The 27,475-nt window shown below is 38.7% G+C and overlaps 1 protein-coding gene across 3 annotated transcripts in view; it reads left to right on the plus strand.

Moving 5' to 3' along the window:
* The window catches only part of camk1b (calcium/calmodulin-dependent protein kinase Ib), a 36,413-nt gene extending 12,155 nt beyond the window's left edge, over positions 1-24,258 (plus strand). For all 3 annotated transcript variants that reach the window (XM_020634314.3, XM_065954536.1, XM_065954535.1), the window contains 10 exons: positions 8,547-8,678; positions 16,895-16,969; positions 18,107-18,245; positions 18,577-18,703; positions 18,854-18,929; positions 19,076-19,188; positions 20,208-20,286; positions 20,445-20,532; positions 20,823-20,892; positions 20,989-24,258. In XM_020634314.3, coding sequence (XP_020489970.1) covers positions 8,547-8,678; positions 16,895-16,969; positions 18,107-18,245; positions 18,577-18,703; positions 18,854-18,929; positions 19,076-19,188; positions 20,208-20,286; positions 20,445-20,532; positions 20,823-20,892; positions 20,989-21,080 — 991 coding nt within the window. In that variant the 3' untranslated portion in view covers positions 21,081-24,258. The remainder of the gene's footprint in view (positions 1-8,546; positions 8,679-16,894; positions 16,970-18,106; positions 18,246-18,576; positions 18,704-18,853; positions 18,930-19,075; positions 19,189-20,207; positions 20,287-20,444; positions 20,533-20,822; positions 20,893-20,988) is intronic.
* Positions 24,259-27,475: the final 3,217 nt, after the last annotated feature.

The raw sequence follows: 27,475 nt of genomic DNA on the forward strand, positions 1-27,475 counted from the left end.
TTTAAAACCAAATCCGATTCATAACTCAGGCAATCATAGCAATTACAGTTTATCTGTTCTTTTGAAAAGTGACAACTTCGGACCATTTCCAATTCCCAACCCAATCCTGAAAATCAATCCCCACTTATGGCAAACTCAGCCCTTCAGCCCCGGTCTGACCTAATTCAAACAGAAGCCTTTGTCTCAGCTCAGAACAGCTCAGCATGGCATACCCTGCTGTTCCTGGAATACACACACACACAAACACACATGTATATGCTCACTGTCTGGCCCACTTATGAATCTCCATCTGCTCGCAGCAATATATCCCCTCTAATAAATTTTAGTACACTCACAGGCTTGTCATGTACATCTTCCCACAGCCTTTCTCATTATAATCCCTTACTGTCCATATTCCCCTTTTGATTAAAAGTTACAAGCTGTCCACGTATCAGAAAACTGGCTTGAGAACCCTTTCCTTGTGTTTTTATCTCCAGTTGTACAAATCCCTCATACAAATTACAAGAGAATTTCTTATGGATAGATATATTTTTTTTTTTACCTTGCTTCAAAAAATTCCTCTCTAAAAAGTTGACCTAAACGATGGGAAGTGGGTTCTATTCTGGAGCGCTGAAAGTGGCATTGATTGAGTTAAGGCTGCTAAATGGCTAATTTGTTGGCACATTGCTGACAGCCATCTCAGAGCAACACCATCCTTACAGTGGAGCCATGTTTCCGCCTGATAGGTTTTAAATCCAACGTTTGCTCTGTATTTGGCCACATTTTTGTTTCCACCATCTCCTGAGGGAAATATTTGAATTGAGCACACTAGATATTTTGACATTTTAGCAGCTTGATGCTAAATAGGTCTGTCAGAGATTAGAGGGTTCAGAAACTGGCCTTCTGCTGGAATCTGTGAGGGCGATGAGGATGGACTTGTCATTGAATGAACTAAAACCAGTCCACAGACCATAATACTAAAACAATAAGCTTAATTTTGCTTAAAGTCTTTATATGTGATTTTTCACACTTAAATGTAGAAATCAAGTATATCCTCTGAAAATAACTCTGTGAGTCATGACTGTCTACAATGGGTGTAACACCCGAGTCCCACTGTCTGTGATGTTTTCAGAGTTTTCAGAGTCCTATCTTCACTTTGTTTACGTCGCCAGGACGGCCGGCTGACTCCTCCCCTCATGTATAAAAGTTGTTTAATTGAGGGACTAGAGAAAAGAAGAATAACATACTGTACTCACTGCTTAACTGTGTTTCTAGATCACGCTCATTTCAGGTAAATTTACATGCAGTGTGAAGATACCAGCATAATAAAGATCGCTAGCATTAGCATGCTAACACAACAATACAGTTGTTGTTTTGGTTTCATGCTGGTGCTCAAGGGCGACATCTGCTGGATCAAAGAAATCGCATATGAAGCCTTTAAAAAGTTTTGAGATACTTGGTCTATTTTGTCTTTACGAGAGCTTCTCTCTACTTAACGTTTCTATTAAAACTAGTCACCCCAAGTTTTGAAAACATGACCCTTGAGGAATTAATACTTTTCAATGTATTGATTTCTGTCACTCAATCACAGCCAGGTCACTTACTCGCCATAATCAAAGTGAAGTCCTTGTTCAACACTGCAAATGTTAACTGCTACAATGAAGACCACTGCCTATTTTGTTAGAGGTTCATGTTATCTGATTTACACACCAGATGCTCAAATGTAAATTGTTATTAATTTCTACATCCAGATTTACAAATGGGCTGAAGTGCGTGTGCAGTTTTGGTAAAGAATGGGACGAAGGTCGGTAATCCAGTCTTGCTCTTTTCCTCACCATCACCAAACTCATATTTGAATCCAAGACACAAGAGGGGTATTTATTTGATAAGGTATTTGACTGATCACTTAACTCCTGCCAATGTATGTCCATGTTGCTCATTTGTCTTCTGCGCTCCTCACTTTTCCTCTCCAAGCAATATTTTTGAGTGCACTGTGGTCTGCAGCCAGAGGACACAGTTACTGGCAGTGAGTCATAGCAGCACCATGGCAACACTCTTATAAAGGTATAATTAAGATGAAAGTGAAGAAAATGTGTTAGGAAAGCAGATTATATTTGTTATCACATCAAATTTGACTAGAGAGGCCAACTTGATATTCTGATAACTGGTTCGTTACAGTAAAAGTTTTCACCTGTAACACTTTCATTTCAGCACAACCACCAAAGCAACACTCAACTGCACAGACACATTTGATAACACAGATATGTTACTTTAAGAGCAACTTGCAGGTCGGAGACTCCAGTGATTCAAATCTTCGAAAGAAAGATGATTTTATTACAACATTTAGAAATTAAAACACTGCAAGGACTCCTGTTGTCACTTTTAGTAAGTTTGCTTTTATTTCTGCATTAAAACCAGACATCCTGATGTGACATAGCACTGGAGAGTCCCACTGATTTAGGTTATGATTAACATGAATAATTATGGATCTAAATGCCTTTCTTGTAAATGAAGAGTAAGAAAATATTCATTCATAGGCATGGATCGCATATTCACATGCTATGACAGAGAGATGTTTAAAACACTGAGTGTGAAAGATGTTTTATTAATCGGTGTGAAAAGTTCTCAATATTGAAACTGAGGTTTAAAGCCGTTGCTCTCCTGCTTCCCTGATCGTATTTTCAGACATGTTGTTGTTAAGTTACTACTTCTGAAACACACCTGTTTCACAATAAAGGCCTTTCAACATTATTACACTGGGGACTTTTATTGCAACGAATTTGTCAGAAATAAAATAAAGATAGTGATAACGATTATCACTAACATTGTAGGGAGTTAAAGTATTTACAGCCGCTCATTTGACTTCGGGTCACAGCCACAGATCTCTGCTGAGTGGAGATTGGTAGGTTAAGCAATTTCACCCAACACTACACAAAGAACCTGCTCTTGGCGGGTGCTTATTTCTAACCCTGTTCATGACCAATGAAAAAACGAAGTCCCGTCTCTTCCCCTGCACAAACCGCACCGAGGATTCATGGAAACGGTGGAATCGATTTCCTGTTAAGCTATAATACAGTATGTGCAAATGGAACAAACCCAATATTGAAAACATCTGAACCACTGTCAGTGTCAAACTTTAAAATATTAGAACTATTCTACACAAATACTTAAACTCACTACCACCTACACCTGCACATAAGCCAGGAAACTGCAGCTGAGCGTGTAGTTCCCTCTGTTGTTTTAATCGTTTGCTGCCTGCTGCATCTTCATACTGAGCTGATTGAGTCAGTGAATGATAAGAGTTCTTTTTTCCGTAGGCCAAAAAACCTAAGCAATGGTCCAACAGACACTACAATGCTCAGTCACATCCAAAAGTTGTGTGACACTTCTGTGTGGGTGTATCACTACAGCTGACCCCCTGTCATAGTATGCAGTAACTATAACTGTTGGAGCATAAAATCTAGGTTTGGTTTTTACAGTTCTGTGTTTGGACTGCCCACAGAGCAAATATGGTCTTTTTATGTTTTCGGGCCAGTATCACCGTTGGGCATCTCTCAGCTCTGATTGGACCAGATGGTCCTTCCCTATGTCTCTCTGACCTTTCCACAGTTACTATTTTGTCATCAGCTTCCATACCTCTCTTACCAACTTCTCAGCAGGAAGATGGCACCGTTGTTTGGAGTAGGAGAGTTGTTGGATAATATGTGAAAATAATACATGGCACAGAGTTAAGGGAAGCTCTGTATTAGAAAACAAGGAGAGCTCCCTTGCTTTGAAAAAAGAAAAGCCAACTAAAAGGTGCTAAGACATGGACTAATTTTAAATTCAAGAACAGGCTACAGTGTGAAAATGTGATACTTGCATGTTAAAGTGTGTCCGTGATTGTTGAACATATGTTTGGTGCTTGCTATTTTCACATGAAAGCTTGGCTGGTTTTGTTTAGGTAGGTTTTTGTAGTAGTCTGCTGTTCTGTGTTATCATTAATGTTTTGTGGCTGTGTGTGAGACTGTGCATGTGTGGTGTTTAGTTTATGGGAGTGAACACAAATGAATGCATGATGGCATTTAAGCTCCTAATTCCTTTTTTTTAAATTCCTTTGATGCACAGAGTGAGTCGTTGTGGGATGCTCACATGAAAAGGTTGCTTGCAGCTGCAACACTAAGTGTGTTTTTTTTTAAGCAAACAGCTTATTCAAGGGTAAACAGAAGACAGACATTCTGTCAGTAAAAGTACATTAGAACTTTTTGGAGCAGAGACATTTGAAAAGGCTGCCTGGTATTGACTGTTTGGAGATTTAACATATAGTTTGTAAAACAAGTTTTGGCACAGTAGCACCAACGCGACCGCTGGAATATATGATGTTTAATCGGCTGGTAAATATTGACTTTGTTTGAGGCTGCAAGTATGTAAATGAATTTGCCGCGCCTGCCTGTCTATATTTAAACCTTGTGTAAAGAATTTGCACAGTGGATTTCTGAGGACACTCCTTCTGTTTGGATAGTGGCAGTCAGTGTGTCTTTATTGGGAGTTTAGTGGCTAAGAGCTGTGCAGTTGTAGTGTGTGTCTTTCCACCTGATGGGCACATATCCTAAAGTTGTGATAAGAATGTCCTGTTAAGAACAGGAACAACTCTGTAAAAAAAAGTTATACTTTATAATCCAGTTGAAACCTTTTCCAGGATTAAGCTCTCAGCAAACCCAACACACATCTAAGCAACATTCATCACATTTCTGCTCTTCATAGTTCTGATGCTGTAGAGTATCATGTCAGTGTCAAGTTGAAGGGGGACTATTTTGATTCAATTCATTTAACATACAATTCTATCCAAAGTATTGTTAATCTGAGATAATGCAACAATTACAGTTTGGTGGCCACGTCTGGCCCATCTATTTGAAACACAAGAACATCAGTTACACATGTAACTCTACTAAGTTTAACTATTGTAGCTTATAACCACCAGTAGTAAAAAGGACTTGGGTATTAACATCAAGAATGAGTACCCAAGTTCCTGATGTTGTGCAGGGCAAACAAGGCCATGTGAGCCTTAAATGTTAGCCGGTCATGAATCATTACACCAAGGCTCAGGGTAGATTTAGAGGGCATTAGTTTGGTTGGTCCACACTTGAAATTGATCTATGGTTAAGAAGCTCAGAGATTGTTGAGAGGAGGATTTTGTGGTTAACAGTGTCAAAGGCAGCTGGCAGATCTAGCAGCAGTAGGACTGAGGACTGACCAGCAGCTCTAGCCAAATGCAGTGATTCTGTTGCAGACAGTAGTGCAGTCTGGGTAGAGTGGCAGTAAAGAAGAAGAAGAAGAGAAGACAAAGAAGACTATCGCCAGACTGTAGTGATTTTAATTTCGCTTTTATGCCCAGAATAAACGTCATCATGAGCGGAAAAAGACTATTATAATGTATCTAAAGTCCCCAGCTTGCAGAATTATTCTGTTTTAAATGTCCCGTGTCAACTGGTGATGGGAACACCTTTTCCTTAATTCAGAATACAAACATGTGCTTCTTGAATGGGTTTGTTTGCAAAACAACAAGCATACAATGGGACTGTTCATATACAGAGACACACAAGTGTTCTTGGATTTTACCAGTGTTTGTGTGAACCACTGTGTGACACCTCCCCAGAGCCCCCTAGTCTGTCAGTGGGTGCATGGAAAATGTCAACTAAATCCTCCAGATGCTGCAGAGGAATTTGCAGCACTGAAAACCCTCTCAACACAGCTGGATTTCTGCCAAAGCTAATGGCCTTTCTCTCTGTGGCAGTATTTACTGTCTTGTTGAGATTGAGTTCCACAAGTTTTCACTCTCAGGATAAATGTTACTTTGATCAGGGAATGGATTCAGAGTTATCATAGCTTTGAGGTTAAAATATCAGTTTTGCCATATCATTCTTTGTACATGTTTTAGCCATGTATTGAGTTTATTTATCTCCAGATTAAGGCAGGAAAGTAGACTACACAAAATACAATTGTAGATGTTGACATGTTGATTGATGGAGAAACCGACAGACCGTAGTTGTTTGCTCAGGGAGCAATTGTAAATACAGCAGCAGTCTCAAGTGTACACAGGGCAACTTCATTACGTTTACACGAAAGTAAACTTGTACAAGTGCTGTGTGCATGTTACCCAATAGAAAACACACTCTTGTTTTCCTGTGAAAGCACCTTGAGGGTCTGCTTGAGGTAAACCTTCCAATATTTTGAGTGCTACGAATTAGTGCATCAGCACTGTTTCAGTTTGTAAGTTTTAATGTTGCAGTTGTAGAGATAACAAAACACAAATTGTTTTATATATTTGAATGTACCCAAAATATGTATTGTTTGTAGCCAGCAGATTCTTCACCCTGAAGAGGACATAATTCATAGAGAACTTGTGATATCTAAATATCTTCTCGTTTTGGTTTCATTGGCACGGGAACTATTCAGCCCTTCCTGATAAAGTATCAGCAAACCTCATGACTGGACAGTAATGGTTCCTCTCCACCCACTCATGCAGCTATATGTGGCAGAAGAGAGACTGTTAGGCACAAAGTGACAGCTGACATTCAACCTGCCACTCACAGCCTGTCTAGCCTTTGTGTGTTTGAATCCTAACATTGATACAAGACACCAGTATGACTTTATTTTCAGTTATGGTTCATATTCCAGCTTCTAAACGTTTCTGTAACACCAGTAAACCCACATGTTTTGGGGAAACAGAGATATGCTGGAACATTTCAATATGGCCAACATTTTATTTTATTGGTTTTTATTGGTTAAATAATAGTTTTTCCAAAACAAACACTTGTTGTCCACGAGTTGATGTCGAGTGAATGACAAAACATGAGAGGAAGTGTGAGTAGAATCTGACAGGCAAACATCCCTGTAAAGACAGAAACTACACTCATGCAGGAATATTGTTCTCTTAAATGAAAAAGAGCATGTTTTTGTTTTTTGTGTGACATCACTGCATTTAAAAAAAAAGATTTAAATGGGAGAAGAGAGTGTGAAGTTGTTTTCAGAAGAACCAGTAATGCAATTTAAAAATATCAAACCAGTGCAGCACATTTTTTCTAAAAGGCTTTACTGTAAAAGTATAATATTAAAAACATGTATTGGCCTTGTAATTAACAAACGTTCAGCCTGGAGAAGGCTGTAGATTCAAACAGAATAGAATAGAGTAGATGTTTATTTCCATTTGCACAGGTACAGGACAGTACAGGTTGGAATTTGTGCAAAAAAGTTAGCATTATATATAAAAAAGAATTCTAAGAAAAAAAAGAGTAGAAAAGTACAAATAAAATAAAATAAATAAATAAGTTGCAGTAACAGCTAAGTAAATTAAAATAAACTGTACAGAAGCTATACACTGTATTAAAGCAAAGATATAATACTAAAAATAACAAAGGGGAACACTGTACAATGAAATGAAAATATAAATAGGTTTTCTTGTTTCTAACTTTCTACATCTCTCATTGCACCTGAGGTTATTGCACACATATTTCTTACATTATATAATTACACAGTTTTTTGTTTGTAAGGTTAATATTGCACACTTATATTGCACTGTGGTCAGATGTCCATTTAGTCTGTGAGGTATGGGGTGAATGTCCTGTGCTACAAGTCTCACAGCAGCAGGGAAAAAGCTGTTGTGGTAGCGGGCCTTGTGGGTGGAGATGTTCTCTTGGAAAAACATTAAAGTCAAATCAGCAGGTTTTCACATCAACCAACACATAAGTATTGATAAGCAACCTCAAATCCGTAAATTACTCTGATTTACTAGACAAGTTGAAGACCAAGCCCTTGACATGTTCAGCTCACACGGCACATTGAAAGTAGTTCTGAAAGCTCTGCCATATCCAACTTACTAATGTTAGCTTCACATCCTTCGTGTACAGGTTTTCCTCCATTGAACTGGTGTAATGTTCAGTGGAAACCTAAATTGTGGGTCATTATAGTTGTTGTGTTGCCTCGGATCTCAGCGAAGAAAAATCTCTGGACCTCATTCAAAACACCAGAGGTCATAAGAAATGTCTGCTTCTACTGTTGAATGGGTCATGGGAAAATGTTTGACATTTTTTTTCTGTATTTTTTCTGTATTTTTCAATTATTGATTTGAGTTGATAGAAAGACAGAGAAAAATAGAGGAGGATATGTGTGTGTGTGTGTTGTTGCTGAGCACATATACAGTTAATATTACTACTCTATTAGGGCATCACACATTGAAACTGTACCTTTTAAATGTATCAACATTGAAACACTGCAACATTGGTACCTCGTTAATCATCCCACAAAGATATTCCCTCTGTGAAAACTTGGATCAGCTGCAACTCAAAAGCTTGAGGAGGCTGAAGTTAAAAATAAACACAATTCTTGCATCAGTAGGCTTGAATCACTCACCATCAGAACATTTAAGCAGCCATGTTATCACCAAAGTTTGGTCAATTTAACATCAAAGCAGGGGTTTTGTTTTTCTCCCTCCACAATGTCACAGATGCATGTAGAGATATCTAATAACTAAACAACTGAAGAGAAATGGACTGAGGTCTGACTGACTGACTTGTGTGTTTGTGTTCCAGGGGAGCTTTCTCCGAGGTGGTCCTGGCTGAGGAGAAGAGGACCCAGAGATTGGTGGCCATCAAGTGTATCCCCAAGAAGGCATTAGAGGGAAAAGAAAACAGCATTGAGAATGAGATAGCAGTCCTGCACAAGTAAGTGGACTATACCTCGATCATCTTTAAGCCTGTCTGTATGTAACTACTGTACACACCTGATCTGCATCTGAAATACTAACCACATGGTTCAGGACTACCACCACTGTATCAAGTATATTGTATCACATAACAGCATATCATATACACCATTAATAATATATCCTGAAGTGATATGATAATTATAATGTTATATGCAGTGTTGTTCATAACATAACTACAAAAAGTGGGTTTAACAGCTGTTTGTTGGTAGCGTCACTGTTTTATTTATCAAGTAATGCAAGTAATAATCTTAACCATCTACATTTTCCCCACAACAAAGTTAAAGCGGTGAAGTATTTTCTCACGGTCCAGATCAAAGTTCTAAGGATGATTTGCAGACGCTAGCCTAATACTGTTGTACTGTCCTGTCTTTCAGGAGCGAGAGCATTCTGGTTCTGGTCTGGGGTTGTGGTGGTCCCCAGATCAGACCTGGAACTCGCCTCCTCCTGAACTAGAACATCTCTAGTAATCCATATACTCCACTATCACATACCTAAGACATACACACACTTGCATACAGTCTCACAGTCTCACACACACACACACACACACACACACACACACACACACACACACACACACACACACACACACACACACACACACACACACACACACACACACACACACTAGTACACAAACACAATAGTTTCTTACAGACAGACAGACACAGACAAACATCCTTACAGATACAGGAAGTTGGCCAGTATGGTCGTTGTGAGCAGGAAGCTTACTGCTGTCTTATTATAGTCTTTACACAGAAAGGACCGTAGAAGAGGCCCCTGCTTTCAGGCCTGGTGACATTTTGTTGTGCAGAAATCTATGAAGGGACAAGAGCAATGGACTTACCCTACGAGCAGAATCAAAGTACATGACGTTACTATTGGTGAGCCTTCTTTGTAGCAGTGGTTGCAAACAAACAAAGGATAATGGAATTTCACAACGCTGTAAGGAGGAACTAACCTTCGTGTTGAAGAGCATTTTTTTTTTTACATGCAGCTCCATTTGCTGCAAAACGTTTGCCTCACACAGGGGCAATGGCTGAATGATCAGCCCACTGTGCATCTTGTCACCCTATACAAGATGAACTGAAACTAACAGCGAGATAAACTGTTATACTGAGCCCAACAGCTGGCTTCATGTAACCAAAACTGTCAATGAAGGTTGAATGAGACCAGTTCCAACCAAGTTCTCTCTCTCTCTCTCTACGGTGTCCAGTGATCCAGATAGTTTTGTCAAAAACAATACAATTAAGGTGAAGCGCATTCCCTGTGTGATGCCTGAGTTACCTTTTGAAAGCTCAAAAACAGCTTGTACTTCTGATTAATCTTTTTATTTTATTTTATTTATTTTATTTTTTATTATAGTAACACCAAATAGACAAACAAAAACACAAGAGGTACACTTCACCTTTCCATAAAGCCAGGACAAAACAAAACACAGTAAAACAAAGGAAGAACAAACAAAACAAAACAAAAACGAACAAAAAATAAAAAAGCAAGACCCTTCCTGCCTCCATCTTTATAAATGGAAGATAAAAAAGAAAGTAAACAGAAGGAAGAGTCAGTTACTCAACATATCAGTGAACATTTGTATCCGAACAGGGTTCATCTAACCGTAAACCAGGAAAGGTAATCAGATTTTTTCTGATTAATCTTGAAAACCACAGCTTTTTTACTGAGGAGATTCCATGAAACTACTTTCTTCTGAAGAAATAGTCCTTGTGTAATTTGTTTTAATACGTCATGAAAGGCCCCAAGAATGACATCCTTTTTTTGTGTAATGTGTGAATATCATTAAATTAAGCATAATACCATTCACCTCCGTTGTTTTGAGGTGATAGAATGTTGCAGGTTTTTATAACTATTTATCTATTCACACACTTGTTTTTTTACCCTTGTTTTTTCTCCATGTGTCATATGCTAAGGTGCACTCTCACCTATCGAAATACATTTAATTGTTTTTTTTTTAAAGACAGAAACTTGAGACAGTGACAATGCTTGTGATTGTTGAGCGGTTAAAACACACCTATCTCTCGATGTGGGGAATCACAGGCCATGGTGAATATGGCTGATCTACATCGGGTCCAAAGTTATTTTTAGCACTCTTGTTGCCTGGGTTACAGGAGACACAACTCTTGCCAATATACAGCGATGATACAGCTATGGTGGAATGAGAGCAGAGTCTGTTCAAATGGAGTAGACGGAGGTGAACTTGGACAGGATCATCGTGTTTTATTTGCTCTGTCGAAGTTTGTACAGACTCATTACTTATTTCAATTCCTCATCCTCGTCTCCCGCTCGGCAGGAGCTTCTGGACAGGGTCTAACTTCGTAGTATGAGTTTCAGTTTTGTCTCTTGCTGTCATAAATCACACTTCCAGGAGCACATCAGAGCAGCTTTGAGTAGGTGTGATTACAAGCACAAATGATGTTATATTTTTACTTCATAGGCTTCTGGTTCAGCCTGCAAGGCTCATGCTGTCAGATTGAAAATATATAACATCCCTTTGTTTTATCCAGGTTCAGTTAAGTGTCTTCACTGCTGTTATTTTTAATGTATCAGCTGGACTAATAATCAATTTTAAGTATGATTAACCTATAATAATTAATAACCTCTATATATTTTAACATAAACCTGTCTTATGTGAATCTATCAATGATTTATTTTTATTTTTTTAAGATTTATTTTTGGGGCTTTTTGTGCCTTTATTGTAGAGATAGGACAGTGGATATAGTCTAAAATCAGGGAGAGAGAGCGTGGGGAACGACATGCAGGAAAGGAGCCACAGGCTGGATTCGAACCTGGGCCGCCCGCTTGGAAGACTACAGCCTACATACATGGGGCGCGCGTACTAACCACTGCGCCACCGACACCCCCTTTTCAATGATTTTTTATTTGTTTTTCCAGCTCTTGTAAAGCCTTTGTTGCAGTAAATATATATAGTAAGAGGTGTTTGTGTGTGTTAAATAGCTACATTTAATTTGAGGCACATTTAGAGATAAGTGTCTTGTTGGAGGATCATCAGTCAACTCATTTCTGTCCTGACTCCTGATAGTTAAAAACAGATGTTTGTAAAACAGCTGCCCAGCCTAATGGGAGTGTGATATACACCAGTGGTTGTCAAACTTTTTAGACTGCGTACCACCTCCGAAAATATTTGGCTCTCCAAGTACCACCATTATGGTAGATGTTAAAATACACTGTAGGCCTATTTCTACACACATTTTACGCAGGAGGTTATTTATTATTGACTGTTGGCAGCCACACTATAGGACTACTAAGGGCTAGCGCTAGAACTGGCACTTTAACTCCACACAACTCTGACATTTGCCCAAATCAAAAAAAAAATGACAACTTTATACCAACAACCTGTTTGGGAATATTTAGTCTCCAGTGTTTCCCACACAAACACGATACCTGGGCCCAAGTATATTTCCAACCTGTTCTCATTTAATTTATTCATAAAATTGCTGCGTGAGAGAGAGAGAGAGAGAAACAGGTCCTCCTGAGGCTCTGTGCAACCAGAGCCACTGTATTATAAGCCTCTGCATTCAACATAGCAAAACTGCCTTTTTTTTTTTAAATCCCTCTCGACTCCTGCGGAGTGTTAAGACAACAAAATAGAGCAGAATCACATCAGCTTCAGAGAGAGAGGGAGGGGGAGCTGCAGCTGCTTGCTGTTGTTTCAGTACTGAACTATAACGGAATATCAAGTGGAACTTTTCAAAACGTGAGGTGTACTCCTGTTGTTGTTTATGTCTGTGCACGCGCGAGCATAAATTGAGCAGATTAAAGTTGGTTGTTAAACTAGATTAATTTAGAGGGGAAAACACATTTGATATAAATACAACTCAATAGATACAAGACAGATAAGATAAGAGTATGACAAAAAAAAATTTAGTTTTATGCTGAACAGGTTTTTTTTTTATATTGTGGAGATTTCTTTGCGTACCACCACAGAGAGCCCGCTTACCGTACCATAGTTTGAGAACCACTGATCTACACCAAAGGATTTACTCAAACACAGACATGTAAATAAAGTGAATCGTCACGCTCCACATAGTCATTTGAAGCCCTGCAAGTAAGAGGAGCTGCTGTTGAATACCTGAAAAAATATAAATGGATTCTCATGGATGCATTACCTAGCAGAATCATGTTTTTGAGCTAGAAATGTCTCAATTGATGTTGGCCTCAAGACCGGCAGCTCATTGGTCCCATCGTTAAAAAGTTCCTTGGGAGCACAGTAAGTCAAAACAAGATGCACTAAGATCAATGTAAAAAAAAAAAGAAGACTTTGTTGCCCCCATTTGCCTCTTAAAGATGTGGGATATAAGATTTCCATTCTCAATTTCCTGGAAAATTAAACTGATGTTATGTATCATTCTGTATATTTAACGTCAAGGTCCTACAGATGTTTTAAAGAGCCAACATTCATCTATGATAAACTCTCAAATGAGTTTCACAACTGTGGGAGGATATAAAACGGTATGTGCAAACAAACAAAAAAAGAAGATGCTAGAGGACTTTATTTGACTCCTAATTGTTTGGGGACAGCTTGGCATTTCTCCAAAAGGTTCCATCAATACTCTGTAACGATCCGAGAAACTCAACAGAATATGGATTTAAGGATGAGTTAATCTGCGAGTTTCTCCCTGATGTCAGATGAAGTCATTACTTGCTGTAAGAAGGAACTCTGCTCTCTAATTCGCTAACTTCTGTGCTGTAATGAGCTGTGAGAGCCAGGGCTGCTGACAGGGGTCACAAGATGACTCACGCAGCCCTCAATTTGACATTTCAGCTCTCTGACAATCACCATGACCACCGTGTCCGCCATGGTGTCATTCTCAACTCGACCTCACCTGCACAGGAATCTAATGCAGTTACCTTTACTGCTTATTTGACCTTCTGTTATTGTGTGTAACAGAGCACGCTAGGACTCATGCGCTGTCACACGTGTCTGCTCCCTCAGCAGCTTTAATACCTCATTCACCCTTCAATGGGTCAATCCCTCCTTCCACACTGGGCTAAGCAGATGAATGAAGGTGTCCATGCATTGTGTGACAAGCTGCAAAACAGTCATTGCTATAATCTAGCATGAGCTCAGGCTGACACAGTTACCTCAGGTGAAGCGCAGACAAATAGCTTTGCATCGTCTTTGTTTGGTTTTGGTTTTGTGTTGTCTTTGTTTTGTTTGGCTTTGTGTTATTTTTGTTTGTCTACCTTTAAAGTCTACTAAACATGTTTGAACATGCTTTCAGCGTGTGTTCAGGACTCCAGGTACTGATATGAAATAAGTACGGCTTTCCACTGAGCAACATTTAGTGGCAGTCACTTACCAACGAATGCAATGGTATGCAGTGAAGGATGAGGGGCCCGTTTCTGAAAGAAGGTTCAACAAACCCTCAGTCTAACCATGAGCTCTGAGTTGATTTACTCTCAGATGGGAAACTCTAAGTTTTTGGTTCTAGATCAGCTGATTTGAATTAGTTAAATCAACTCTGAACACAACTAACGAACATGAATGGAGCCCCGATTCTATGATTCGCCATGGCAACAGAAGACAAAAAAGAGATCCTCCTACTTTAACCATCTCCAAATATATCAATATCTTCATGTGGCCATAGGCTACGGCGAATATGAACAGGTTTTAAGAAGGAAAAAAAAACGTAAAACTGCTGCAGCGCAGCGACACAGGAGAGAAAAGTGGTGTAAGAGAAAACAGCTGCTCACGTCAGCACGTAAAGTCTATTAATTTAATATTTAATCAGAATTAAAATATTGCAGGTCAAAACTGATGGAATGGTAGGCTATTAAACCTATACAATTTATTTTCATTAAGATGCAATCCAGCAGAAGAAAAGTGATTTTTAAACAGCTCAAAATGAAATATAATAACATAATAGGCTCATATAGATTTATAGTTAACTTAATTCAGAGTTTATTTGAATCTGCATTAAATTTATCCTCAACATAAAGCTGTATTCACACACATAGGCTAAATGTCCTCTCACCTTTATCCTGTTTAGTTTATAAATTAACCCTAATTAAATTAACATCTCCCGACGTTAATGTAGCCTAGGCTCTAATTCCCTTCGGAGTAATGCAGCCCCTTCATACCGACTTAGAGACATGCCATGTTCAATAAAATAGTTTGTTTTATACACTGTAGTAGGCTATTGCCATCCTAACATATCATCATAAAACAACCTGGATTTTTATTCAGGCAACCGGTGAATCTTCACTAACACGGCGTGATACGGACTGAATGAAAGAATGAGGAAATGAAACAGCGTTTCTGGCTCTGAAAGAGGGAGGAGACTGAGAGAAACTCGGGGTCCATTGAAGAAAACCTGCTCCCGAACAGGTTAGGTTGACAGACTCAGTTACCATAGTAACTGACTCAGAGGTAAAGTAACCTCTCCCTCTGAAACGGGCTGGAGTTACCCCTCTTTCTCGGGTTTGAGTGACCTCCTCTTCTGAAACGGAATACCCAGAGTTTCCCTCATTTCAGGGTTAACTGACTCAGAGTTTACACAAAACCTTCTTTCAGAAACGGGCCCGAGGACTGCTAGCAAACAAATATCTATGTAAACACTGCATGATGTCATACAGGAGACATAAAACATAAACGTTTTAAATCATTTCAATATCTGCTTTTCAAATGCCCATCAGAAAGAAAATGCACTTAACAATGTTAAAGCGCATTCAAGAGGAGAACTTTAAACTGAGAGAATCAGAGCTGTTAAGAGCGTGTTATTGTTTGATGACAATCTCACACCCACACACTCACCACACACACCACCATCATCATGGATCTAGGGCTGGCTACTGATTTATATCTGAGCTTTGGTATGATAACAAAGCAAAAAGATTTCCCGCTCTCTTTTTCCCTTTTAGAAATATAGTAATGTGTTTCTTCAAAACACTTTTTGTTTTGTATTATTGTTTGTTCTTTGCTTTTTATTGTTTTTAACAAAGAAGGCCAAATGTATCAACACTAAAACAATGCACTTAACTTTGTCTAAATAGCCCCGTCTGAAAGTAGTACACTTTAATCTAGAACAACCAATTAGAAGAATATCAAGGCTACAAACACTTTTTTAATGGACACCCAAAAGGTGGTGAGGTTGAATTTGCCACTCTACATTAATCATCATAAAAAAGGAAACCAGCACTAAATCCTCATATGTTTTTAAAAGAGGGTGTTTGAAACCAACATGACACTTCCATCTACTCTGTAGTTTTTGGTCATTCTTTTTATATTGTGGGGTAAAGAAATGAATTATTAACTAGCTGCTCATTAGCATGCATGTTAGTGGCGTATCGTCTCGTCTCTAAAAAAGCACTAAATGCTTTATTCTACATAACTACAAAAACAGAGAGTTTGTTTTTGTTTTTCAAAGACACAATCTAAGAAAACAGGTCCAACAGAAACTCAAAAGAATTTCTCATTATGCATTACAATTTGGGTGAGAAAGTAAAAAACTATCATCGGTGATAAGAAGAGGTTTGCCGTGTTGACATGTGTTACATTTTTAAGATGATGTAACCCTTCACCCAGTTTGTTATACTGTCCATTTTACACATAAAATACAATATGTACGTGTTAATGAAGGTGTATAAGACGGAGTTTTTTAGAATCAGAATCAGGGTTTATTGCCAAGTACATTTTGAACATACAAGGAATTTGACTTGGTGCATTGGTGCTAAACAATTAACAAGGAAATAAAGCTGAACTAGCAACAACTTAAACAATACAGTATAAGCTATTACAATATATAAAATAGAATTTAAAAATGTAAAATATAAAAATACTTAAAGGCCACTTAATTGGGTGATCTCGATATCTTGGATCGCTGACAGTACACACTGGTCAGGCAGAGAGGTACAATACCAATCTAGTTGTAGTGAGTCATTCTCACACCTCTGTCACTGCACCCACGGGTCTCAGGGGGCAGCAGATCACAAAGAGCAGCCAATTACAGAGCTGCATGCCACCACACAGCATAGCCTCCTCTCCTGTCAGAGAACAAACACGATGTGACTGTAGGGCAGAGGTCACACACCACCCGTCCCGAAACAAACCTAATGAGGAAGATCTTGAGATATCTAATGTGTAAATAAAAAAACAACAACTGTGTGACTGTTTCTGTCTGCTCTGCTTGTTCGCAGGATAAAACACGCCAACATTGTTTCTCTGGAAGAAATATTCGAAAGTAAATCACACCTCTACCTTATCATGCAACTGTGAGTATTCACATGTGTGGGCTTGTGTTGTTGGTTGTGAGAGAGAGAGAGAGAGAGAGAGAGAGAGAGAGAGAGAGAGAGAGATTCTTATCTTGTGTTTCAAAAGTTGAGTTATTGGATTCCAGAGAAAGTTGTTGTTTCTAAAATAGTTTTTGTGTGTCCTTGCCATAAGTTTTGTGTTTCTACTGATTCATAACCAAGTGCTTCACCATATTAATGGATTTAAATATTCATGGCAACATTTATTTTATTTTATTTTTAAATTATTATTATTTTTATTTTTTTAAGAAACTCATTGACATTAAAAAATCTCCTTTTCAAGAGTGTCCTGGCCAAGACAGGCAGCAAAACAATAACAGAGTTTCACACGGACAACAAGCAGCCAATCTTTCAAATACAAAATACATTAGACATTAAAAGACACAAATAACAAATCCGAACAGCAAAATGTTTATCAAAAATCATCCACAAACACATCAGGAAGAACATCTACAGCCAGATGTGTCCGCCTACAAGTAATTTAACTTCCTCTTAAAAGCATCCAACGAGAGAAGTTCATTAAGTTTCAGCTCTTTTTGTAATTTGTTTCCAAGTAAAGGAAGCAGCAAACATTAGTCAAGTTTGTTTTACTTTAACAATGTTTGAATATATACACAAACAGGCTTCAGGCATTCTTGATTTTTGTGTTTAAAATTTGCCCTTTTTCCTTCATGTCTTCTTTTCCCCTCTCCACCTTTCCATCCTGCTTTCCTTAAATGTGTGTGCATGGTTAATACTGGAGGCTCACACAGACACAGAGTGAGGTCTCCATCTAGTGGCTACTTAGTGTAATAACAAGCAGAGTCCCTAACCCTTGAACAAAGTCCCTGTGATATAACTTCCTCATCAGTCAGTTCTTCTTCTTTTTATTCATGAATACTTCCCTGAATAATATGTTTACGCCGTGCCTTTCACACTTTTTCTCACTACTCCTCCTATGCCACCATCATCTCATGCTGTATTTGAAGCTGTATAGGCAAATCAGCAAGCTCTTTTATTAGTTCCACATATTTCAGTTCAATCTTAATCTTAATTATGTCCTCGCCATAATGAACTTTGTATTTCTTTACTGAGTAAATCTCTGCTTTTCTCATCCAGAGTGTCCGGTGGGGAACTCTTCGATCGAATCATAGAGAAGGGCTTCTACACAGAGAAAGATGCCAGTAAGCTCATTCAGCAGATTCTGGACGCCGTCAAATACCTCCACGACATGGGCATCGTGCACCGAGACCTCAAGGTCAGCTCAGGGTCACATACACGATAGAGGAGTTAGTGTGCAAATGGAAATCCCTGAAAATGTTCATCTTGATCCATAAATCCTTGTTTATTTTCCTAACTGGAAAATCTCTTCTTATTATCTGTAATCTTCCCTCTGAGTTTGGCTTTGCTAACAGAAAACAAAAGTTGACTTCAGTGTAATGCCCTTCGGTACCTCCATATGATCCCATTATGATATAAGCAGTGGCTGCATGAGAGGGTGGAAGTGTTTGTGTGTTTTAGTTTTAGCATGATTTGCACGACATTACTTTGTAAACATGTCTGGTTTTGATTTTTTTTTTTCCTGGCAGCCAGAGAACCTGCTCTACTACAGCATGGATGAAGACTCCAAGATCATGATCAGCGACTTCGGTCTGTCCAAAATTGAAGGCACTGGCAGTGTGATGGCGACAGCGTGTGGGACACCTGGATATGTCGGTAAAGTTACCACACTGTGTTTAATGAGAAAATCTGCCTCTGATTAGTTTTACATTTGTTTAGTACTTAAGCACCATCATGTCCAGTTGTGTGTCAAACATCATTAGATTTTTTTTGTGACCTCTGTATTACCTGGTTTTGTTCTTTCAGCCCCTGAAGTTTTGGCCCAGAAACCCTACAGCAAAGCTGTGGACTGTTGGTCTATCGGCGTCATAGCTTATATACTGTTAGTATTCTTTGTGAGACTCACTGGTTTTACATTCATTGTATAGAGATTTTCAATTTTTCCAGACTTCTGAAATGCTTTTGGTAGAACATTATCTGTACAACTGTGAGGAAACATGACTTCCTGTTCTCTCCTGTGCGTCTCAGGTTGTGCGGTTACCCTCCTTTCTATGATGAGAATGATGCCAAACTATTTGAACAGATCCTGAAGGCTGAGTACGAGTTTGATTCCCCCTACTGGGATGATATCTCTGATTCAGGTACAGTACCTTTTCTCATAGTGGCACAGGTAAAACTTAAAATGTTCAAGTGTCTTATTGTTGTCCAAGCTTTTAGAGCTGTCATTAGACATCCTGTCAGCTTAGCAGCTGTCCTGGGTCGGCCCTGTATAATCCTTTTAGATGGTTAAAGTTAAACCTGGCGCCCATACCGTTGTTGGTTATGTAATTCTTTCATTCACATCCCAGAGCTTGTGATTGTCTGTGTTTACGACTCTTTTGTCCACACATGTGCGGGAAAAAATAAAAATGTGTGACGTAAAATGACCTTGAGACACTTCAGCACAAATGAGATTACATTTGCTGAAGTGTTGTCTCCTCAGACAAAGAATCTTTCATCAGACGGTAAAAAATAATTCAATGACTGAAACATTTTTACTTGAATATAAGATCTCTCCTGCATCTTCTCTTTGAAGAAGACTGTTAGCATGGAGGCTCATTGACATTCAACCACAGTTGAGTTTCCCTCTCGCCAAAACGCTCCAGCCAGCGGGAATAACTCCAACAATTAAGTCCTCCGCCAGAGTTTGTTAGCAGACGCTCCTCACCTGCAGCTAGTCATGAGTAAAAGACACGGACCAACTCCTACCCAAGAGTTTGTTTACAGAGCGAGTACAGCTATTTCTCACAAAGAGAAGCTGATATTTCAATGTTTCCAGTAAATATTTTTATCAGATCCCTACCTGTCACCTCGCAGGTGTTCACCCCACAAGCCAAGACAATGATGCATGTTGACATTTCATTTTCCCCTGTCCTGACTCTTGGCCTGTGTCCCTGTTTCCTTGCTATGGGCAAGGATTGCTTCAACTTTAAAAACAAATTATACAATGACAAGCAGCGTATTTTCTGGTAACATGAGATACGCCTTGTGATTAGTTTTCATGTAATTTCCAGTCATACACTGATGTTGTAGCTTAGGTATTCATAAATAAATAGACCATTGTTTTCCAACAGTGGGATGATGTGATGTTGACTGTCATATCCTTCTTTTTTCATTCTAGCTAAAGACTTCATAGTCCACCTGATGCAGAAAGACCCAACTGTACGTTACACCTGTGAGCAGGCCCTGCAGCACCCCTGGTACTGCTCTTACACTCCTCAATTATGATTCTCTCACATTGCATAGAAGGTTTCTGTTGTCTGACTTCAGTTTCAGTGATGTTTCAGTTCATCTTGATATACACAGTCTATGGTTAGTCCACTCTTACAGTATGTTTCCTCCCCCTTCTGTTTGACAGGATTGCTGGAGATACTGCTCTGGAAAAGAACATCCATGAGTCAGTCAGTGCTCAGATCAAAAAGAATTTTGCTAAAAGCAAGTGGAAGGTAGGTCAGACTTGTAGTTTGTCTTGGATGCAATTATATTTTCTTATATATGCTTGATTTATGGCATAATGGGCTTTTTTTTGAGTGCATCTGAAGAAAAGTTAAGCTACAATAAAAACAATCACATCCTTTGGATGTACTGCCTTGTTTGAGCTCACTATTGAGAACAGTACTCATTGGAGTTTAACAGTGATTGAGCTATTGGGGTTCTAACCCCCCAATAGCTCAGTGCTGCTGCTGGTCCTTTTAAGTCAACAGTCTTAATTGCATTTTTGTCTTTTCCTTTGCAGCAAGCATTCAATGCAACAGCAGTGGTTCGTCACATGAGGCGTCTCCAGCTGGGGACAGGTCAAGATTCAGGTACAGGAGTTATTTCTTTTCCTCATAACACAGTAGTATGAAGGTTAACATATAGACAATCAGCTGTGATGTGACGAGTACATCCTCTCTTTTCAGAAGAGTGCTGTGAAGGAGGGCAGAACCTTGACGGGGCAGCTGACCACCTGTCCAGCTGCACCTTCCACTGCCACCCGACCAGCAGGGTGTGATCCGTGCACCCACTTCACTAACCTGTTTTATCAATCCCAGCAACTTTCCAATTTTAACCCCTCGGCGGAACAGGAGGCACCATCTCTCCCCCCTCCCCCACCCCCCACCCCTCATCTGGTTAGGAATACAGTTGTTCCAGCCTTTTGTCTGCAGGGGGAGCTAGACAGTCCAGCCTGAGAAGGAAGACATAACTTGGGATGAAAGGAGGAGAAAGAGGGAGCCTTGATGATGATGATGATTTTGATAATGATGATGCACCTGGAGTGGATCACTTTTACTGACTGGGCTGGTAGTTTGGGTTGAGTTGAAGTTTAGGGAAAGGCTACAAAGGAAGGAGGGGAAGATAACCTCCTCCACCAGCATGTCAGGGGGATTGTTTTTGCAGAAGCAGGTCAGAACTTGTTGGACTCTGTTTTTACTCATGATTGCTGTTTCAAACTATATCTTTGTTTGTTCAATTGTCATACATATTTCATCTTTTTAACCTTCTACTTCTAGACTTTGGAGTATAAACCCTGACACATTATCTGCATGAGGAGAGATTTTCCCCTAATCATGTTCTGTCTTTCAAACATTACACCTTTGTGGAGCTGCAGTATCGCAGAATGATGCAAACAAAGGAGTGAGTGTAGTGTACAAAGTTTTTTTTCAAGTGGAAAGACAAAGAGCATTTTTTATAAGATGCATATTGAAATGATATGAACAAATGATGAGTAAAATCTTTTTATTTGACAGAACTGTGTTCTTTCTAAAAGTCCGGCTTTTAGACAATCAGTTACTCAAGAGTTTATGCAATGAGAAGTCCTTTAATGTAGCCTTTTATTGTGGAGATCTAGTGTGTCCATGCAGTTGTTATAGGCTTTTTGAGGGGAAGATTGTCTCCCTTCTCCTTTAAAAAAAAAAATCCCAAATCCATTTAACCACTCGAGCACAGGGATATATCTTTGTCTAAGGTGCCTTTGGGATAAATATATATATTGTGATGGGGTTTTATTTTTTCTGTCAATTTTCAGAAATATTTTCAACATAGTTTGCTTCAACTTCATGTTATGTATGTTTTACATTTTCAGCTGTAAGATGCAGTTTTATGCTCTGTGTCAAAGTTAAGTACTGTTATCTCTGAAGGGAGTCCTGCGCACATTAAGCACACTGCCCTTAAGGTCAAGTGTTTGCTGTTTTTAATCTATAAACCCAAATGAAAACCTCATATTTGATCATGACATGAGCGCAGCAATGATGATACATTTAAACTGCTTCTGTGGAGCTTTACCAGAAGCCTCATGTTTTGTTTTATTGAATAAAATTGTCATCACCCTTGTTTACCTATTTCAACCAAATGACACCGTACATTTTGTACCAAAAAAAAAACAAGCATTTGCAAACCTTGATCTGTGTGCTCAGCCATCTTTAAGGAGAGACAAAGTTAGTAAAAAAAATAGTTTTTTAAATGCAAAAAAGAGATTAAGTTTATGCATCTGCCACCATATACTGTAATCATGCCGTCACTACAATCCCTTTTTTTTTCTTTCAAATGACGTGTTTCATGCATTGCCTGTTTAGAAGGAAATGGATTAAAGAATGTGAAAATGCATCAGATGGAATCGCTCCACTCCACATCCATCAGTGCTTTTAATGTCTGTTTGTATGAAGAGTATGCACTCTATTGCCATGTGTCATTTATCCAAATCTTTAAAAAAAGAAAAAAATATGAATCTACAAATGCATTCAGTCATTTGATTTCTTTTATTGGATTGTATGAAGAATCTAAATCGTTCAGAGGAAAAACAGTGGGGAGTATTTGATGCAGAGGAGCTTATTACTTTAAATCCTCTGTCAGGAAGTCAGTACATGAGAGTCCGCAGTAAACATGATGCTAAGATCTTCATCCATCCTCTGATCACTACTCCATCCTGTCCGACAGTTTCTTTAAAAAGGCCCTCAGAAACACGAGTGCAGACATCTGATGCGACTTGAAGTTTGCGATCCACACGACCAGCATTGAAGAGTGTGTACACAAATTGTGATGATGTCACAATTTGTCACGAGATTAATGCTAGTTAAAGGGAGTTTACTCTTCAACGAGCTCAAAACTGTTCAAAAGTTAGTCGCACAGACGAGTAAGGGGCAAGCGAAGCTGTAATAGCATGACAGCAGGTTACAGAAAAATCAATGTGCTGCTTTGAAATCTGCATTTCTATTGCATTGGTATTGTGGTGTATTTGGGAAGTATAGCAACTGGTGGTTTCAAACTGTAAAGCGTATTTAAAAGTGAGTTTTTTTGGCTGTTTAGTGTGAAGTGTCTTTACCTGATGAAGTTATGTGACAGACAGAAAGGCACAGGAAAGCAGGGAAATTAGGCCCTGGTTTTATTAATGTCATCTGACTGACAAAATAATGATTAATCTAGTGTTTATTAATAAATCCCTGTGCTAATTTGAAACATTGCCACAAACATTGTCACACTGATTAAGCTCATGTACCTTGGCGTACTGATGATAATTAATCTTTAAAGTATAAATATACAAAGTGTTAAACATCATCCAGCTCCCTCTTTCAGCATGCTCAATTCCAAAAGAGCCCAAAAAGAAAAATGTGTTTGAGGCTAAAACATTTAAGATAGTTTATATAATAGAGTGCAGTGAATGGTTTTTTAAAATTGAACGCTCGGATTAGGCAATAAAGCTGGAAAGAATTCCAGTGCAATGACACAGGTGATGAAAATATAACGAAGTAGTATCACATTACCTCACCACTCATCACCAGCATGGTTAAAAGGGAGGTTATACTGAGCTTGCCCTGACAGGTTGTTTGGATGAATTGCTTCAGCTTTTGTGTTTAAAATGATCATAATTACAACCCGTACATTTCATTCATGGAATTAACAGAACATGATCTATAGCAGAAAACCACATGAAGGTTTCTTTGATCCCTCATTAACCCCTTGTAGACACTTAACCGTTTGTGATAAGATGTGTTGTACAAAATGACAATGTACAATAAATATTTTGCCTTTAAAAAATGCTGTTACAGGCTACAACAGTACATAATGTATACACAAATGCAATGCATCATGGGTTGTTGAAAAGTGACAATACTAAAGATGGTCTGACTTGTACTTGGAAAGGATTTGTAAGTGAAACATAGCCTACATTAAAATCCATGTCTATGCATTATGAATCTGTCTTAGTATATTTGTCACAGAAAACAAAACATTTAACACTTTTATTTTTTGTCATGAACAGGTGAAACATTTTCAGTTTTATAACAAGTAACTTTTATATGAACATGTTTTATTTAGTCTAGCAGGAAAGGGAAGTAGTGCCACCAATAGCTTACTGCTAGCAGCTGTCTGGATATCAGTTAGCCTGTTTGAACCTTTTTTACTTTGTTACTTCTTATTTTTGATTTTACTTTAAGCTGATAAAAAAAAGTGGTCTGTTTATTTTGGAATTTAGAGAGTGTTTTTTTAATTGAAACATATGACAAAGAAATTCCAAGACATATTTAAGTCTTTAATTCAAGTATACTAAATATTTAGTTTTTGCTTTTGGCTTAGTGGATCGATGCTGGTGTTTTCAAAAGTCATTCTTGCCCTTTGTTTAAAAACAGAAGCCTGGAGGAATACGATTGCAATAGAAGCTCTGCCTTTCTCAATGGTCAAATTCTGCAACTGTGCAGTCTCTGAGATGGTTGTGTGGTTTGTGAGGTTTGTTATGAATGTTAATTTCATAGTGCGCTACACAAAACCTTCTCTCGTCTTCACAAAGGAATGCTGGGTAATTGAGGCTTGTGGTTTGGCTGCTGGAGCACTGCGATGGAGGGGACCAGAGAGCAGAGCGAGGGAGTCTGGTGGTTGACCTCATTCAAGGCACAGAAGACAGAATAAAAATGATGCGGTCAATCCATGAACAAGGGACTAATTCAGAAAATAAGAGAAAAATGGCATGGATCAAAAGGTAAAACACAAGTGCTCTTGAACCTTAATGAGTTGGGGGGAAAAAACAAAGTGCCAAGTGTGAAACTCTGCACCATGCAGGACATAATGATTTAATCAAAGGGAGACCAGAGGACTGTGGCATCTTGTTTAAAATTTGTCCCTCTACTGTAGAAAGTAAGCTCAATGAGGAGGATTTTGCTCGTAGTCCATGATTGTCTCCCTGCATGTTATCCTCCATTCTTGTATGGAATGTGAAATACCGACTTTATTTAATGATGAGCCACAAGTGAACCATACAGGAATGACTGACTCATCTTCATGCATGTTGCTATATATCAGTCATAACTATCAGTAATTGAAACCTTCAAAGACTCTTAAAACAAATGTGCTGATCTGGAAGTCTGCAAAGATTTATTAAGTGGTTATTATGTGGTGTCACATCAGTAAGGCACTAAATCACAAGCACACTTGCTTGCTTTGCATGCTGGATGTGAAAAAGGGGCTGCCTGCCAGCCAAGATAAACAGCTTCTGATATATTTTTTCATCATGGGAGAATTAAAATATTTGCCATCAAATTCAACATCTAGCTATCTCTGGCACTGCAGTGCTTTGAACTAAATGCTAACATTGGCATGCTAACAGAAATGCAACATGTTCGTAACATCAGCAAGTTAGCATTTTCAGGTGAACTGTCTCAAACAGGCAGGTTCACCATCTTAGTTAAAGGCTTTATATGTGATTTTTCACACTTAAATGTAATAGAAATCAAGTATATCCTCTCAACAATGCAGCACAAGTTGTTTTGGTTTTATGCTGGTGCTCAAGGGCGCCATCTGCTGGATCAAAAAATCGCATATAGAGCTTTTAAGCATCAGCATGCTAACATTTGCTAATTAGAAATGAACACATTGTATGTTCATTTAATTAATAACGGCATGTAGTGTCTGCCGATAATGTGAATGTCAGGGTTTGATTAATCTACAGATTCGGTAGCTTCTTTGACCAGGAGTCCTAATGAATGCACAACTTATAATTTATTTTAGTCCTAAATGGACATTAGCGTGCCAGACAAATATGCTGAGAACATTCCAAGTCACATTGTTCACCAAATCTCTTTAGACTCATGCTGGCTAGGTAACATGTAAGGTTCAAAACGGTATAACAGTGCAGCTGTCTACAATTTGGAGACATTTTATGTAGAACTACAAACGTCAACCTCTTTGTGGTGCGAAAGAAAAAAAGCTTGGAAACAGAAAAATCTGCAAGATAATTGAACACATAGTTGCCAAATGTCATGTCAGTCCATGTAGCAGGCTAGTTGAGAGGGAGGAGGACCCAATGACAGGACAGTGCTAGAATGGCTAAGAGAAAAGCATTGTTGATCTCACCGAGTTTTCATTGTGATCTAACGGGTCCACAACAAGTCACTACCATCCAAGGTGACCTATGCGGGTATATGCGGGTCTGGTCCACTCATATGCCGCGGCATATGCCAGGGCACGAGTAACATATGAGTGGCTCATGTGCCGGCATATGCCACTCATATGCCACTCCTTGACACCAGGTTAAATCATCCTTTGTTAATGATAATGTATCAACATTCAAATTTCATCTTAATGCAATGTCAGTTTTGCACCCTCCATTAAAATTGAAACATCACTAAAATGATAACTAAATATAAACTGAACTTTAACCATCCTTAAATGATTTTTTGTCAAAACCGAACAGGAAGTATGGCATAATTTTATTTTCAAAATTTCAAAATAATGACCCCAATTTTGCGTTTCACATGCCACCCATTTGAATGAACTTCTCTGATGGCCCCTGACAGAAATAAATAATTAATGTGCTCTGAAAAAGGAACGAAGAAAATCCATCATCTGTATCAGTTGTAAGTCTGTAAAAACTTTGACTAATGTCTGCCACGAGGTACCAATTTGATGAACCAATCAGACGCCTCCCTGTCTCCCTGCTCAACTCTAACCCTAACCCCTTCTCTACACCTTGTGTGCACTAGCCAACACTCAAAGTGTGTCACAGATGACAGAGTTTATACTGTGAGTTTATTTACCGCTGAATAAGACATGAGACGACTTAGTTTCCACACAATGCGGCGTTTGTGCATGTAAGTGAGGGGGCGTGGCTTTTGAGGGAGCACAGAGGGAAGGGGATGAGTTTTTTGGGAGTGAATGCTACTTTCAAAATTGTGCAAGTTTTAAAAAATTACCAACCCTGCCTTTAATTTTCACACTTTAATGATTTCCACAATAAATACCTGCAGGTGATAAAGATGGGCTTAGTAAACTGTGTTAATGTTGTGCATGCCAAAAGACATTCATCACTTCTCTGACTCGGATACATGGAAAGCAGGAAACATAACATAAGGTTTGAAACTTTCTCTTGAATTCATTACCTCTCTGCTTCACTGCTGTCTCAGTTGTCACTTTTCTCTGCTT

The sequence above is a fragment of the Labrus bergylta genome, chromosome 5 (assembly GCF_963930695.1).
Source record: "Labrus bergylta chromosome 5, fLabBer1.1, whole genome shotgun sequence".
NCBI classification, from domain to species: domain Eukaryota; kingdom Metazoa; phylum Chordata; class Actinopteri; order Labriformes; family Labridae; genus Labrus; species Labrus bergylta.